At 44.8% G+C, this 18,569-nt stretch overlaps 1 protein-coding gene across 4 annotated transcripts in view; it reads right to left on the reverse strand.

Moving 5' to 3' along the window:
* Positions 1-16,565, reverse strand: part of LOC123745397 (rhomboid-related protein 2) — a 33,191-nt gene extending 16,626 nt beyond the window's left edge. Inside the window, exons 1-4 of one of the 4 annotated variants that reach the window (XM_069300833.1) lie at positions 16,543-16,565; positions 13,937-14,016; positions 9,771-9,938; positions 3,216-3,386 (exon numbers count right to left, since the gene is read on the reverse strand). In XM_069300833.1, the coding sequence (XP_069156934.1) occupies positions 3,216-3,386; positions 9,771-9,938; positions 13,937-13,999 (402 nt within the window). In that variant the 5' untranslated portion in view covers positions 14,000-14,016; positions 16,543-16,565. Of the gene's footprint in view, positions 1-3,215; positions 3,387-9,770; positions 9,939-13,936; positions 14,017-16,076; positions 16,374-16,542 lie in introns of those variants that run through there. The other 3 variants (XM_045725912.2, XM_045725914.2, XM_045725913.2) reach the window with 3 other exon arrangements.
* Positions 16,566-18,569: the final 2,004 nt, after the last annotated feature.

An 18,569-nucleotide genomic window follows, 5' to 3' on the forward strand; every position in this document is an offset into this window, starting at 1 on the left:
AGAGCACACAGCCTGTCGACACGCGAGGCAAGAAGCAAAGAACAGACATCGCCTCATTCAGGATAGGTGCAAACAGCTTCAACAATGTGGCCGATGCCGGAGCCACAGAGGACAGCACACCAGACTAACGCCTGGCACTCAACACCTCCACATCCTCAAGCCAGGTCAATGACAGCTCTATTAGAAAAAAGAAGCACAAGACCGAAGCCAAATGCCCACGGGCATGCAAAGCCTCAGTAACCAAAAATGCCGAAAGGGTAGGAACCTGCACATGTAGCAGCACAAGGCAAACATTCTGAGAAAGCACAGGGGCGAACAAGCAAGAATTAAGACACTCCATCTCTTCCCCCCAAATAAACCTGCAGAACAGTAGATGACATTTCTTGCCACTCAAAGTATGTGGGACCAACGGAACCCATGCCATGTCCCCAATAAAAAGAATGGGCAGTCTGCCAGCCAGGAAGACTCCAGAATCTCCAAACATACCTAATACGATGAATGGGGCAGCCTCCAAAGCTGCCCGAGCTTCATTACCAACTAAACCCTGCCCCGACTTCCAAACCTTCAAGACGTTTGGGAGCCGGAAGCAGGGGGAGGGGAGCAGAGTGAACAACAGGGGAAGGAATAGAGAACGTGGACTGAACCATAATCAAAGCGACTAACGCCCCCAGTTCTGGGTCCCTATAACCAAAGTGGGACATACGGGTGGGTAACCAACTTAAACCTAGCATGCAACAAGAATGCTGCCCGTACCCTAACAGCAATGTCATCAGAATAGTACTGGAGAACAAGCAGAGAACAAGACTCTGAAGACTCCGGGTCATAGGTGTCATTGACCCAACAGGCAGCATAATGGAGGTAAAAGAGGTGACAGTCACCCTGAGACAAGGGCGCACAGCACTCTTTGAGGTCGCACGAGGTGTGCTGGAACTCTGAAAATGTATCCATAGGTCCACCGAGCCCCAACAGGGTTTTCCAGGGTCCATAGGCTGACTGCTACAGAAAGCCCGGGCAAGGTGTTGCTAACCAGTTAAGATCCAAAGCTAACAAGGGGGGACAAAGCTAACAGTACTTCTAGTGTGTGGTCTGGTCAACATACTTCAGCCACGTTATTGTGACTCATCGCCTGCATAACAAGGGGGGAGATCAAAACACTGAATCCCTGCAACGTGTACAATCACGGGGGCCTAGCAGAGGGCTACCAAAATAATAGACGTGGAACTAAAGCCACACCAGGCAGACTTCCCACCAGGAAGATTCCCTAACCAGGCAGACTCTCCACCAGAAGGGGGGGAAAAAAAAAAAAAAAAAAAAGAGGTCCCCGAGGAAACAGGAACTGGCTGCCGCACAGGTAGGCAGGCTGTACAACACCTTGATGCCCCAACCAGCACAATACCACTCTCTACCCAAGGCCAAACAAGGGCCACAAAATCCCAGATGGCCCCAAGGATGGGGGGGGGGTAAATGCCAAGCAGCAAAAACCCCTATGGAAATGGTTTCCCGAATGCACCAGGGAAGGGAAGGGAAGACTAACACGCAAGGGCAGTACTCACAGGGTACCTAGGGAAGGATGCTCCTAAGTGCATGCAGCCCCGGCACTGATGACACCTGGTCATCACACACAACAACACTGCAGAGGTTGCCACGAAGGCAAAGCACCACCTTGGAAATCGAGGCCAGAGAAGACGTCCGTCTTGGACCACATTAGCTAACAAACTGGAGTGCTGGGTAGCTGGCGCGGGGAGGGTGAGGGGAGAGGGAGGGGGAGGGGAGGGAAGAAGAGGAAAGGGGAGGGAAGAAGAGGGGAGGGGAGGGGGAAGGGCTGTGCGGATGAGTGGCGCAGCAGTAGAATGTGACGTTTGCTTGTTTCCTTGGGATTGGAGGGAGTTCTGCCTCTGTTTGGTTTTCTTTGTACTTTTCTTACCATGTGGAGTTTGTTTTGTTATGCCTACCTTTCTGGGTGCCTAACCTTGGTTGATGGCAGATAAGGGAAAACCCCCAACCACAGGGAGGGTTTTTCAGGACCATTGCTTCCTGCAACTTCTGAGTGGGCAAAGTTCTGGCTTGTGATCCCCGGTAGGTCAAACTCTACAGACTAATGCCCAGGTCTAATATATCACACATTTAGCTCAAAAGCTCCAGGGAGACGAAGCGGGCTCCCCACAGAAAAAAAAAGTATTTTGGAGTTTTTGGAATGCATTAAAAAATTTTCCTCACAAGTTAATTTTCCATGAACTTAATTTTAGGGAGGCTTTTCAAGAATACACCACTTCACTGAAATGGGGTAATGATGAAATTCCAATCCATGCTTTAGATGAAACATACCCATTTCATTAATATTCAAAATCTAGTAATTTTATATAAGTAAAGGTTTAATTCAACTGATTAAACTATCTCTACCTATTTATTTTCTAAATGGATACGCATTATAGTCCGAGAACTTACCAATGGTAATGGTTGACCTCATAAAATCTTATTTCTGAGGCAGACTCTGAAGGGCACCAAATGTAAATGACAACGAATTATACAAGATACAGCAATCGTGTATGTAAAGCTGATACCATTTGCAAAGAAAATGTTAAAAATGACAAAAGAAATATAGCAGTCACTGGAAAGACAATATGGACGTTTGGTAGAATTTAAGTGAAAAGTATGTAGCCAGAGGAATTATATATTATAACAGTTTCCTCTTTCATGGGGGTGGGAAGTTACCAACCTGGAAGAATTAGAAAACTATTGATACAAGGTTCAAATACCTAGAGCAGACACCTCACCATTTACCAATTCTTCCACAGCACATACTACACCATCATGTAGAATTCTAATTCCCTTTTCTTACCACCAGACTGTCCATCCACCAAGATTGGTCGGCACAACGACAGCCTCACTTCTCGCAGGTCAGCATTCAATCCCCAATGGTCCAAGTAGTTGGGCACCATTCCTTCACTCCATCTTCATATTCCTTCCAAGTGCTATACAGTCATACTGTTTTAGTGCTGTTTCCCGATAATTACCTTATCTTTATGACTGGCTTGAAACCACCTCACATGCCAATCATTTCCTCTCTCCCCCATTCACCTCAATTACTGTATGTAATTCTTTATTGCAAGACATTAAGAAAAAGGAGTAGGCAGATTAAAGGAAAAAAAATATCAAGGTAAACTTATAATGAATTTCCTTACAAATCTAAGTGTTAGCAGTTCTATAATTCTTACCTCAGCAGTACACAACAGCGGAATAAGAAGGGGAGGTGGGCAGCAGGAGTATTGAGCAATGTAATGACGGTCCCCGTGAGATACTTGAGAGCGCGGAGCAATGGAGAAAGCCGTAGCAACAAGGGTTCTCTGCACAATAGATCGAGTCCCTGCATCCACTGGAACATTAACCTGGAAAAGAATAGAAAGTGGTGCACTGTTACTACTATAAATCTTTTCTTTAATTCTTTGCATGGAAAATTACCAGCCATAAACAATCAAATTACAGAAAGGGTAAAGTCAGCTTCGTCATAATACAGTATGGTATATGTACTGCATTTCAATTCTAGAATTTAAAATAAAAAGAAGGGGAGGCTCCTTAAGCCAGGCTGCTGCTGAGGCTATTGTGTAAAATTCTTAAATCAACAGATTCATGGCAGCCCAGATGACAAACATTCTTGCTGTTTGAACTGTTTGATTTTTGCTGGAACTTCGGTACTAATTAGTGTTTTTTACCATTACTAGCCATAGTACGGAAATATTCAGGTCGCATATGAAATATCATCATTGATCATGGTTTTAACTATATCCTTTCTTATTGTTTGCCAGTCATAAACACTCATTCACATACACATATGTTGTTCAACATAAGATTATTTTCAACCATGTTACTGTGACAATAAGTCACAATAACATGGTTGAAAAATTAAGACATCCAACCCACAACTCTGAAAATGAAAGTACTATATACCTTACCTTATTCCCATACTTCAACTCTATTCCTACACTTCAAACCTACTCCTATACTTTTTACTTTACTCCAATTCTTCAACCTTGTTCCCCATCAACTATTACTTTATACTGACTTTCTCCACCACGCTTTTTCCATTACACGATCCAGGAAAGACTGAAATGTTGTAAACTCTTTCATATCCAGATCTGTCGGTAGCTAATTTGTTTATGTATGTTTATGTCAATGTGTTTCATGTGCATAATCAAATCTACCTCGATGAATGTCTTCTCAATAACAATAATTCTTATTTTACTTTTACCAAATAATAATCCATAAACAAATAAGTGCCTTGAACTATGGAAACAAAAATAATTAATGATGCATAATAAACTATACACTGTACTTTTAGATCCTTCACATTACCTTCTCACCACGAGGCACCTTGACTGTATTTAGCACTTTGTTTTCATTTGTAATTTTGTCCAATATGCCCTAAGCAGTCTTATTAACTTTCCACTCATCATATTATGTGACCAAACTAAAAGTCTTTTGTATTTTTTCCAAGTTTTTAACCAATCAAATTTGTTTACATTTATATTTACAACAAACCAGCATTGAATGTAATAAAATGCCATTTTCTGGGCGAGACCCGGAGGCTTCCTGGAGCTATCCAGGCTGAAATGTATCTATTAGCTTTCTGGCATGAGTCAAAGTGCATGGAGTTCTTGCCTACTGGGGACCACAAGCCAGAACCTGGCCCCCCTCAGAGAGCCACAAGAAGCAATGGCCTATAGAAACCCCCATGTGGTTGGAAGCATTCTATGTCTGCCATCGACCGGATCTGGCACCCAGAAAGATAGGGGCTCCAAAACAAACCCCTATTCTGGTGAAAATATTGCTACTGAAAGCTGAACAAGTGGACAGAACTCCCCAAACGAAAATTAGCAAACTAGCATGACGTCATCACGTTGCCGCACCACTGTCTGCGCAACCCCTCCCCCCTCCCTGGGAGGGGGAAGGGGGAGAGCCCCAGACCCTCACGCTGGCGATCCAACCAGTAGTTCTAAGGTTGGATATCATAAACACACGAAAACACCCCTGACCTGAGGGAGGGAGGGAGGGAGGGATGCCTGGGAGCCTCCAGGTCTCACCCAGTCAATGGCGTTTCATTACATTCAACCTGGCACCGCCTCTCTCGCGAACGCTGGGTTCGACCCCTGGGGGTCTTGCGTCGGCTGCTGTGTCGCTGGCTTCCTCTTCTGGTTTTTCACGGTTCAGTGCCTTGGCGCCTACCCGAGCCCTCGCTCAATGTGCACACAGATGTGTCGTCTCTCGGCTGGGGCCTTGTGACCAGTGCTCACCAGGCCGGCCAGGGGCGTTGGGGTTTGTCCTTCCGTCGAGCTCACATCACGGTGCGGGAGTTCGCGGCGGTGTTGTTTTCTCTTCAGAGGATTCGGGTCGCCCGCAGATCGACGATTTGGTTCCATTCGGACTGCTCTCCGGTGGTTCATTGCCTGAACAGCAGGGGGTTCAATGTGGTCCTTGAATCTTTGGGGTTGGTCGCTTCGGGTGACTTTTCTGCTGAGTTCTCGGGGTTTAGCTCTCCTGGCGGTTCACGTACAGGGTGTCCAACGTCTTGGCCGATGGCCTGTCTCGCTTTGTTCCCCTCTCCACTGAGTGGACGGTCGACGACGCTTCCTTCCGTTGGCTTTGCCAGACGTTCTGGCGCCCCGAGGTGGACCTCTTCGCGTCGGCGTGGCCGAGGCGCCTTCCCCGATCGCGAAGCCGTCGGGGTCGATGCCTTTCAACTGGACTGGTCGAGGTGGGGGTTCCTGTACCTCTTTCCCCCCGGTTCGGCTGTTGCTCCAGGTCCTGACTGGCTTGGAGACTTACCAGGGGAGGGTTGTCCTTCTGACCACTTGGTGGCTGGCCCAGCCTTGGTTTTAGGCGCTGCTTACTCGGTGTCCGAACCCGAAGGTTTTCCCGCGGCTCCGCCTCTTTCAGCAGATCGGGCCGGTACGTCACGTGGCTGGTTCGATCTTCTCCTAGAGTCTTCGCGTATGGGTTTTTTGACTCGAGTCTATCATCATCTCTATGGTTATCAGGTGGCCTCCTTGTTGGTGTCCCACATAAGGGCTTCTTCTCGGTGGCAGTATGAAGTTTCCTGGTGGTCCTTCCGTTTCTTTTTGCGTCTTCGTCGTGTTAATTCGTTGTCTGTTAGGGTGGTCTTGTCCTTTCTCTCTTGGTTGTTTCAGGACCGTCATATGCCTAACACTGTCGCCTCTTATCGTGCGGCACTGGCGGAGCCGCTTCAGCTTGCCTTCGGTATCGATGTTACGTCTGCACCGTTTCGCAAGCTGTCTCGTGCTTTGTTTCACCTCCGGCCTGCTCATGCGCCGCCTGAGCCGTCCTGGTCTTTGGACAGAGTGCTCGCTTACCTTTCGCCTCCTCGTTTTGTTGTGGCCCCTTCGGTCCGAGATTGTTTCTCCTAGGCTTTCTTCTTGGTGGCATTAGCCTCTGGGGGTCAGGTCGGGGACCTTCATGCTCTTCTCCGGCGCAGGGGTTTCTGCTCTTTTGATCTTGGAGATTGTTTTGTTCGCTTGCAGCCATCTCCTCCTTTTCTGGCGAAGAATGAGACTGCTGCATTCCGGAGGGGTCCGTGGGTGGTTGATGCTTGGTTGGTACGGCCGGGGGTGCATCATGCTTTGTGTCCGGTTGCGGCACTTCGCCGTTATTTGCGCGCCACAGCTTCTGTGCCCGGGGACGCGCTTTGGGTTATACCAGTTTTCCTTCTTCCCTGTTCGCAGGTTCGGATCTCCCAGGTCGTCTGCAGGGTTATCAAATCCAGCCAGCCTGCAGTCTATCCCCGTGCCCATGACGTCTGTAAGTTTGCGGCTCTTGCTGCCGTCTTTGGAAATATGTGTGTCTGATATTCGGGCGCAGGGTTTTTGGCGGTCGAACAGGGTCCTGGCTGCTCGTTACCTCGTGAATGTCCCTGGGCCCCGTCGGGCCTGTGTCGCTTTGGGTCGGCGGTTGCAGCCAGTTGTCTCGACTTCAACTTGAGGAGTGAGCGATGACTGCCTCCCGGGCGAGTCCCTCTTTTTTCCGTCTGTGGGTAGTTAGCTCCGGGGAGCCGACACGGCTCCCCCAGAAAACCAGCGTTGAATGTAATGAAACGCCATTTTCTGGGCGAGTCCCAGAGGTTCCCTGGCATCCCTCCCTCCCTCCATCCAGTCAGCGTTTTTTTTTGTGTTTTTGACATCCAGCCTAAGAACTGTGGTGTGGGTAGCCAGCATGAAGGGTCTGGGGCTCCCCCTTCCCCCTCCTGGGGAGGGGGGAGCTGCACAGACTGTGGCACAGCGACGTGTGACGTAACACTAGTTTGCATGTTTTCTGTTGGGGAGTTCTATCCACTAGTTCGGCTTTTGGTAGCAATTTTAACCAGAATAGGGGTTTGTTTTGGGGCGCTTACCTTTCTGGGTGTCTGATCCGGTCGATGGCAGACAGAATGCTTCCAACCACACGGGGGTTTCTATAGGCCATTGCTCCCCTTGCCTCTCTGAGGGGGCCCAGTTCTGGTCGTAGTCCCCGGTAGGCCTAAGAACTCCATACACATGACTGATGCCAAAGTCTGACATTAGCATATCAGCCTGGGATAGCTCCAGGGAGCCAACGGGGCTCCCCACAGAAAACTTTGATTGAAATTGAACCAGTTTTCATTTTTGGGATATTTGAATCTGACAGCCCTTTAAGAGCCGGAAAGGGGGGGGGGGGAAGGGAGGGGTGACCAACAACAGGGGAAGAACCAGGGAGTGCAAACTGAACCAAAGTCGAAGGAAGCGACTAACATCCCCATAGTCCGGGTCCCTATAACCAAAACGGAGCAGCCTCTGGGCATCCAGGTGGGCAACCAACCTAGCATTGATGCATGCCAAACCTAGCATGCAACACGAACGCCGCCTGTACCCTAATCTCAATGTCATCAGAATTGGTAAATTGGAGAACAAGCAAAGAGCATGTCTCACAAGACTCCGGGTCAAACGTGTTGGTGACCCAACAGGCGGCACGACTGAGGCAAAAGCGGTGACTGTTACCCTGAAATAAGGACACACAGTAACCTTCAAACTCGCAAGAGGCGAGCTGGAATTCGGAAGACGTATCCATAGGTCTACAGAGCCCCGACAGAGTTTTCCAGGGCCCATAGGCTGCCTGCTACGGGAAGCCCGGGCAAGGGGTTGCTAACTGGTTAGACCCAAAGCTAACAAGGGGGAGATCAACACTGAAACCCCTGCAATGTGTACAATCATAGGGAGCTAGCAGAGGGCCACCAAAATTTTACAAGTGGTCCTATAGCCACACCAGACAAACCCCCACCAGCAAGCAGACAAAACAGAAAGCAAAAGAAAACCCCCTCAAAAGTACAATGTCCCCATGGAAATGGGAAGCTGCTGCCGCGTCAGTAGGCAGGCTGCAGAACACCTTGACGCTCCAACCAGCACAATACCAAACAAGGGCCATGAAACCCCAGCTGGCCCCAAGTGTGGGGTAAATGCAGAGCAGCAAAACCCCCTACAGAAATGGCATCCCAAAAGCACAAGGGAAGATAACCCTGACACCCAATGATAGTACTCACAGGACACTTAGGGAAGGCTGCACTAAGCACATGCAGCCCCGCTACACTTCAGGTACACCTGGTTACCACACCACGAACAGCAGAGGACACTACAAAGGAAACTGAGGCCAGAGTCGACGACTGCCCCAGATTGCATTAGCCAGCTAACCGGGGTTGGGTAGCTAGCTGGTGCAGAGAGTCTGGGCTCTCCCTAGGGGGGGTGGGGGTGGGGGGGGGGGGGGGGGGGGTTGCGTGTTTCTTTGGGAATTCAGGGCATTCTGCTTCTCTTCAGTTTTTGGTTGCAATTTTCTTACCACGTGGGGTCTGTTTTGGTATGCCTACCTTTCTAAGTGCCTGTCTTGAGGTTATCTTGAGATGATTTCGGTGCTTAGCGTCCCCGCCTCCCGGTCCTCGACCAGGCTTCCTTTTTGTTACACACCCCCAGGAAGCAGCCCGTAGCAGCTGTCTAACTCCCAGGTACATGTTTACTGCTAGGTAACTGGGGCATCTGGATGAAAGAAACTCTGCCCACTCGTTTCTGCCTCCACCAGGGATCGAACCCGGAACCTCAGGACTACGAATCCGAAGAGTTGTCCACTCAGCTGTCAGGCCTAACTGCCAGTCGATGGCAGATAAATAAAAACCCCAACCAAAAGGGGTGTTTTCCAGGGTCATTGCTACCTGTGCCTATCTGATGGGGGGGGAGGGGGGGCAGGTTCTGGCTCGTGGTCCCTGGTAGGCTGAACTCCATATTGACTAATGCCCTGATCTAATGTATTGCATATTAGCCCGATAGCTCCAGGGAGCCGAGGGGGCTCCCCTCAGAAATGACCATTAAAAACCAAGATAAGGTAGTCAGTACTATATGGACATCTAATGTAAACAGTCCTAGCATATGAAGCTTCCATATAGAACACATTCCTCATAAAGAATAATAAATATAAATTCAGATATTTGCCACAGGGTTGGTCCCAGAACTAAGAATAGATCTGAAAGTTTAATCTAACATTGGAGAACAAAAGGACAAGAGTGGAAATGATAAACACATACAGTACAAGCTTTTGTATATGTCTGATGAGTTTGTTTGTAAATACATACAATCACAAATTCGTCATAAATCAGGCGAGTTTTCAAGACAACTTCTACCGAAGCTTTTAAAGATGTCTTCCCCACAAATACCAGTACTAATAGATAGGCACAGATGCACAACAAAAAGTAATAAAACACTTACCAGGCCATAAAATTCCTGTAGATTAATGTAGCCATCATTGTTGTAGTCCACATGATAAAGCATACTATCCACCATATCATCTGAGAGGGGAACTTCACTTACTGGGGTGTTCAGCAAGTATTTCTTAAGCTCAGACCGAAGAATGTATCCATCTCCATCACTATCAATCTACAGAACAAAACAAATTTTGTTAAAATTTTATAAGCTAAATTGGTGAAGCTAAAATGCTAATTACTTGATATTAAAAAAATTACATGGGCTAATATCACTACCAGTGATATATAAAATTAAAATGTGCAGAACAATTTTAACTAAACAGACTTATTTACGTCAAATTTTCTTATAAAATTAGTATATTTCAAAGTAAAACAATGTTTTTTCAACTTCTACAGTCAGCACTGACATTGTAGTAAACAAATACTGGTATGTTACAATTTTTATTTACCTATGTAATTCTAAGAGATAGTGTGTAGCTTTCCTTGTCGCTCCGAAGATTTGAGAAGCAATGGAATTAATTTATGTATATATTTACCTAAATTTACCCAAGAGCCACTAACTTTGTCGAGCCTGGCCTCGGGCCGGGCTTGGGGAGTAGAAGAACTCCCAGAACCCCATCAACCATCAACCAGGTATCTAGTGGCCTCGACGAGGACAAAAACCTGGGGGCTTCTTAAGGCCCACCAATTGTCCTATGATATTTTCTAGCTGGATTTTGGCATTTACGGCTTCAGCGGGTAGGCGGTTCCATGGGTTTATAACCCTCCTGGTAAAAACATCGGTTTTCAGTCCTACTTTAGAGAACATATTCTCCAACACTATATCTGTGATTGCCCTGTTATCAGTGACTTCAGACCAAATGGTATGAGGTACTTTGAGCTCTGTAATTACTTCATACACTCAGAAATATTGGAAGATATTCTTGTGCTGTACCCAGATTTTGCTAGAGGGGGCTAATAGATCAGCCTAACATTTCTTATTCTCTCCTAATTCCATGTATGACTGGCCATCTTGTGAGGTGGAGATGTTGGATGAGCTTGTAGCTAGTTTATGATCTACACTGTAATCTTTCATATAGAATAGGGTAGCAGCACATTGCTGTGTATACCTAAGCTTGCTAATAAAAAGAAATAAGTAATAAAGGTTTAAATTATAGCTTTTATTATTATTACCAGTATTATCCTTATTAAATCATGAATGTTAACCATGGATCATTAAGATCTCATATTGATATGTAATGTTAGTAATGTTGACCAAACTACACACTAGAAGATAAAAAGAAGACAACAATGTTATTAATATTTCTTGTGAATCATTAAATTGTGCAGTATGTCTCAATTTTTCACTTTTTTGCATATACATTAGAAAAAACCAGCGTTGAATATAATGAAACACCATTTTCTGGGCGAGTCCTGGAGGCTCGCCCAGAAAATTAGCATATTAACATATCCAGGCTGATATGCTAATGTCAGACCGTGGCATCAGTCATGTGTATGGAGTTCTGTGGGTCTACTGGGGACCACGAGCCAGAACCTGGCCCCCTCACAGAAGCACGAGGAGCAATGTCCTATTGAAACCCCTGTGTGGATGGAAGCATTCTATGTCTGCCATCGACCGGGTTAGGCACCCAGAAAGGTAGGTGTCCCAAAAAAAACTATTCTGGTAAAAATTGCTACAAAAAGCCAAACAAGTGGATAGAACTCCCAAACAGAAACGAGCAAACGAGTATGACGGCACACGTCGCCGCGCCACAGTCTGTGCAGCTCTTCCCTCCCCGGGAGGGGGAGCCCCAGACCTACATGCCAGCCATCCACCTCTCAGCTGAGGCTGGACATCAATAAACACGTGAAAACCGCCGACCAGGGGGAGGGAAGGTTGCCGGGGAGCCTCCGGGACTCGCCCCAAAAATGGCGTTTCATTACATTCAACGCTGGTTTTCTGAGGGAAGCCCCGTCGGGTTCCCGGAGTTACCTACCCGCAAATAAAAACCATAGGGACATACCCGGGAGGAAATCGCTGCTCATTCAACGCAAAGTCGAGACAACTGGCTGCAACCGCCAACCCAAAGCGACACAGGCTCGACGGGGCCCAGGGACATTCACGAGGTAACGAGCAGCCAGGACACTGTTCGACTGCCAAAAATCCCACGCCCAAATATCAGACCAAGACATATTCCCAAAGACGGCAGCAAGAGCTGCGAACTTATGGACATCATGGGCACAGGGATAGACCACAGGCTGGCTGGATTTGTTTAAAATAAAAAAAAAGTGTTTTTACCTGTCACAAGTGTGGAATCTATACTTATACTTATGAAATGAACGGTATGGTAAATAACACTGCTCAATTCCAATACAATGTCACACAATAAATAAATCAAAATGAAAATAAATCAAAATCTATGAAAATTCTATTTATCAATGCAATCGGAAACAATGAAATGGAATCATAACATTTAGTACAGTGGGGCCTCTATTTACGATGGTAATCCGTTCCCCAGCCTCCAAAATATTAACTTACAAATACATTTTATACTGAATACAATTTTTTTCTCTAATTACAATACAGTATACATGTTTATCTTACCTTTATGGAGGACTCTTGATGGCATATGGAAGATGGTGATGAGGGGGGAGGAGAGGTGTTACTGTTTGGAAGGGGAGTCCCCTTCCATTATAACATCAGGCAGTGATGACTTTTCTGGGATACACTCTCTTGCATGTTTTGCCTGCATACCACTAGGACCTGCTTGTGGCTCACTGCTTGCTTGTCTTACTAAGAATCTGTCTAAAGACACTTGTTTTTCCCTTCATTTTAACACTTGTCTGTAGCAAGACATCACTTTGTCATTTAAAGATCAATGCAATGGCCTGCTACAGCTTTATCTGGGTGAGTTTTTTCAACAAACCTTTGCAGTTCTTCCCATACTTCACACATTTTCTTAATGAGGAAGGGAGATCCTCTACTGCCTCTAAACAACTATTTTCTTAGGTTGAACCTTACCACTGACTTTCTTGGAACCCATGGCATTATATATTATAGTTTTATGTTCAAAAAGCAAAAAATCACAACAAAAATGGAATTTCTTATAGGCGTGATCGTCACTAAGCAGGCAGCTCTAGTAAACTGAGGCAGGTCAGCCCGCGTGACTGGGAACCACGCACTCTGTCGACCCAAATGTGTACCAACAAATATCGTTAGTTGACGACACTATCGTAAGTTGAGTCGCATTTCTCGATCAAATTTACATCGTAACTCGAAATTATCGCAAGTCGGGGCAATCTTAATACGAGGTGCCACTGTATAGCGTGTGTTGCTATTACGTGCAACAGATGGCGCCATTATTTATTTATTTTTTTTTTTTTATTTTTTTTTTTTTTTTTAAAGAAAAGCATGTTTATACCTGTGACAGGTGTGGCATTTATATAGTAGATATACAGTATAAAAACACGCGTGTAATCGAATGGAACGTTGTGTCAAAATTTCAAAGCAATCGGTGAAGAACTTTCAGAGATTACAGCATGTGTTGCTCTTACGTCCAACAGATGGCGCCGCTTTTTCAAAAAAGCATGTTTTTTTCTGTCACAGGCGAGACATGTATATAGTAGTAATATAAAAACACGCACCTATTCGAACGTAACGTTGTGTCAAAATTTCAAAGCAATCGGCAATGAGGTTTCAAAGATTTCCCTCACATGAAACACACATGAAAGACAGTTTAAAAAAAAAAACATGTTTTTTCCCCATCACAGATGTGACATCTATATACTATGTATATAGTATATAGATGTCCATCATCTATATACTATGTATATAGTATATAGATGTCCATCTATATACTATGTATATAGTATATAGATGTCCATCTATATACTATGTATATAGAAACCCGCTCGAATACGAATGGAACTTTGTATGAAAATTTCAAAGCAATCGGTGAAGAACTTCTGGAGATTAGCAACTTTGAACAAATGAACATTTACATTTTTATATATATACAGTATATATATATATATATATATACTGTACATACACACACATACACACATACACATACACTATATAAAGAAACATTAACTTTGCTTGAAGTATTCCAGTCAATAACTTGCTATTACTTCAATTTATTAACATTGTTAAATCTTCAAACACACACACACTGCTAAGAAACATACCTTCTGGAAGATTTCATGCCAATTAATTGGCTCATATTTGTCAATTCTACTACGTCGTGCCATGATGATTTAAGGGGTTTCTGGAAGAATTAATATTTTTTTAAATTGTTAAAAAAATACAAAATAATCAAGACATCAAATAATTTGAGCAAACAGATTTTGCCAATGTGCAAAATTACTTGAGACTATTTTACAAATAAGTAACAATATACAGTACAACATTTTGATTTTACAATAAATTTAAACTTCAAAATCTAGAAAGACCAAAGCAATTATCGCACAAAGTACACAATACCTTTACATAAGCCTTATCATACAAAAGATATTGCCAATAAAACAACTTGACAAGATTTTAAAATTCTAAAATAGAAGTAGAGTATACCATCTACACTAGGTAAAGCAAGGGCATTGTTTCACCAGGAATGTTTTCATACACATTTTATAAATCATTGTGCATTTCACAATGATTAAAATCGATATTTCCCATATCGATTAAGTGGTTACCTTGCGTTGATTCTGGGGGTCAAGGTCCCCGTAGCCCGGTCTCTGACCAGGCCTTCTGGTCAGAGATATTTCTAGACCTGGATGCACATTTTCTGTTTTATTATAATTATGGTATTTGTGATCTTGGGGGGAGGGAAGCAAATTTCTGGCTGCCTCCGCATCTCGCTTCGTTGTGCCACAAAACAAATGGCCTCAGCCTGGGGAACAGCACAGTGAAGTATGGCCCTCGGAAGCTCAAGTCAAAATTTATTTACTGGTGCCTGCTACAGAATTTTTTACTTATAGCTTATAAATTAACAACAAATTTACAGAATTACAGTATATTAAAGTTAATATACCAAATTTATGAATACAGAAATTGGGCTTTGTAAATGTTACAATATCTGTATTTATACATGTAATACAGAATGAAGTGAACTAACACTAAGCCTATGGCCCAAGTTAGACAAGACAATATTTCAATACTTGCCACATTTGTGTGCAAATTAGCTAATAAATATTGGCCATTAGGCTTAAAGGAAACCAAATTTGTGCTTTAGTTTTTGCTAAACCAGTAACTCGTTAATTTAGCATTAGTAATACAACATAAAACCATACATACCAAACAGTAAGACTAGCCAAATCAACCATAAACACCAACTACAGTATTGGACCACTGACAACCCAGCCTCTCAACTAACAAATCTCATTTTGTACATTATGGTTCCCGGCATCACAACAACATCACCACCTGACTAAGATTCACCTAGCCACAATACCCACCTGGCCAGCACCCACCTGACCACCACTCACCACAATACCCACCTGGCCAGCACCCACCTGACCACCACTCACCACAATACCCACCTGGCCAGCACCCACCTGACCACCACTCACCACAATACCCACCTGGCCAGCACCCACCTGACCACCACTCACCACAATACCCACCTGGCCAGCACCCACCTGACCACCACTCACCACAATACCCACCTGGCCAGCACCCACCTGACCACCACTCACCACAATACCCACCTGGCCAGCACCCACCTGACCACCACTCACCACAATACCCACCTGGCCAGCACCCACCTGACCACCACTCACCACAATACCCACCTGGCCACCACTCACCACAATACCCACCTGGCCAGCACCCACCTGACCACCACTCACCACAATACCCACCTGGCCAGCACCCACCTGACCACCACTCACCACAATACCCACCTGGCCAGCACCCACCTGACCACCACTCACCACAATACCCACCTGACCACCACTCACCACAATACCCACCTGGCCAGCACCCACCTGACCACCACTCACCACAATACCCACCTGGCCAGCACCCACCTGACCACCACTCACCACAATACCCACCTGGCCAGCACCCACCTGACCACCACTCACCACAATACCCACCTGGCCAGCACCAACTCGACCACAATACCCACCTGACCACAATACCCACCTGGCCAGCACCAACCCGACCACAATACCCACCTGGCCACAATACGCACCTGACCACAATACCCACCTGGCCACAATACCCACCTGACCACAATACCCACCTGGCCAGCACCAACCCGACCACAATACCCACCTGGCCACAATACCCACCTGGCCACAATACGCACCCGACCACAATACCCACCTGGCCACAATACCCAAGAACAGTCACTAGGAAATGACTCAGACGTTAAATTATTCGACCTCCTTAGAGACCCGTTACAAAGTTTTCTCCTGGTGATCCCCAGCTCCGTCTACCTGCTGCAGGAGGTGGCACAGTTGAGGAGGAGGAGGAGGACGGGCGTGCCACCAGTGTGTGGGTGTAGATGAGACGGAAGCAGACGGAGGGTGAAGGAGAGAGAGAGAGAGGTAACAACGCAGTAGTGAAGGAGCGGCCGCCCCCTTGCCTCGCCTGCTGCCAAGTGTCGCCATCACCCTCCTCATCTTCCTCCTCCTCCTCACTAATATTATTACAATATATCTTGGCCTTTGGCCTCTCTTCCAGTAGTCGTACAAACTTAATAACACTAGCATAATATCATATATTAATAATGACTATATTGCATTGATATTTAATGAGATTAATTTTTGCAGACGGCATATATACATACCTGATGTTTTTTGTTATTATATTCACGTACAGAACTGTTATGGGTTTTTATTATCAAGCTTCATACACAACATTGTTTTCATCTGTGTCACCATATGGGACTGGTGGTTTATGAAGACAAAACTAAGTTGGAATGTACAAGTCGGAGGCCTATTATATTGAAAATAAACGGTAAAAATATCAAATCAAATGTTTATTCAAGTAAAAGTTTATACATAAAAGATTAGTTACAAACGTAATGTTGGATTTATAGATAGAGTTAGTACATACAGTACTTAAAGCCACATAGTACGCATAGCGTTTCGGGCAAGGTTTAGTTAGTTAGTTAGTTTAGTTCATTTATTATGCACCCCATACCCATCCCGTGGGTGAATTCAATTTATTTCTTTATTATGCACCCCATACCCATCCCGTGGGCGGTTGTGTAAAGGATTACAGAGGCACATAATCGGTTCAGGAACTGAACCCTCTAGTTCGTTTAGCTAACCAAATAACAATGTTTGACGCTAGTTACAAAATTATTAATGTTGTATACACATGTACATACTCTCATACATACATGTATGTGTATATATATATATATATATATATATATATATATATATATATATATATATATATATATATATATATATATATATATATATATATATATATATATATATATATATGTATGTATGTATATGTATACACATATACATACACATACATATCGAATCACCCACACAAATACACACATCAATAATCTTTGTGTCACACGTGACACAAGTGTCACAAGTGACATTACAAGAGGCTCACAACAGTCACTATACAAGGCACTTTACATCTATAATGAGTCACACAGTTACTAGTCTTGCTGCACACCCACGCAACTGGGCGGCAGCTTTACAGCCATGTGCATGCATTACCTACAGTAAGCAAATTTTGGATACTTCGCTAAGATTTCGGGCAGCACATCATTATGAATGAAGTACTTACACATTTCTTGGACACTATTGATGGTGTTATCTCTAAATTCCGCAATTTTTTCACATTCCATTATATAATGACGCAAAGTATGCGAATAGTTCTGCTGACAGAGTTTACATTTAGTCAAATCTACATCAGCAGATGTTATACAAACTCCCAGAGGTACTTGTAGTCGAGCCTAAGCCTAGCAGTGGTAACATCTAGAAGTCTGCTAACATTATTGAATGACCCATAGACGTGCGATTCTTCATGCATAATAGAATGATGATAGAAGGAGTAACTGGTGTGAATTTCACTTTGCCTCAAGTCTCCGAAATTTAGTTGATGTTCCTGGGATATTGCTGCCCTCAGGCTGCTCAAAGGCAGTCCAAGTTGGTAATCAATTCCCTCTTTACGAGCAAAAGTCTTGGCCAACTCATCTGTTCTATCATGCATTCGGAGACCAATATGGGAAGGAATCCACAAGAGACAAACTCTGACTCCATCATTGATTATTTCACTATATCTGTGTCTAGCTTCAGAGATAAGCACGTCACAGTTATGCCTTGGGGAGCTGAGGGCAGTCAAGGATGACAAGGAGTCACTTACAATTAGCGTGTCAACTTTGGATTCATATACGCGCTCGAGTGCAAGGATTATGGCAACCAATTCTGTTTGAAGAGTGGAGGCCCAATTACTGAGACGCGCTCCACACTCATGGGAGATGGAACCATCTCTCCCTGTCACAACTGCACTTCCAGCTGCACCATAGGACTGATGCAAGGATCCATCAGTGTAAATAATCTGGGAAAGGGAGCGCTCTCTGACTAAAGCATCAATTTGGCTTAAGGCATTGCATGTACTTTGCTTCTTGTCGAAACAAGGCTTGTTCTTTAATCAGCTTCTTGGGTGGGAAAGGGGGACAGTAATTTGGAAAGGAGTGATCTCCCATGGGGCAGGAAAGTGTTGTTGTCTCTCTTGGTAGGGGTGAGGAAAGTTATACATTCTGAGCACATTGGCAGTTACGGTAATCCATTTGGAGGGATGCTGATCTTCAAGGAAGAAGGCTTGGAGGGCTTC

Source organism: Procambarus clarkii, chromosome 44, assembly GCF_040958095.1.
Source record: "Procambarus clarkii isolate CNS0578487 chromosome 44, FALCON_Pclarkii_2.0, whole genome shotgun sequence".
NCBI classification, from domain to species: Eukaryota; Metazoa; Arthropoda; class Malacostraca; order Decapoda; family Cambaridae; genus Procambarus; species Procambarus clarkii.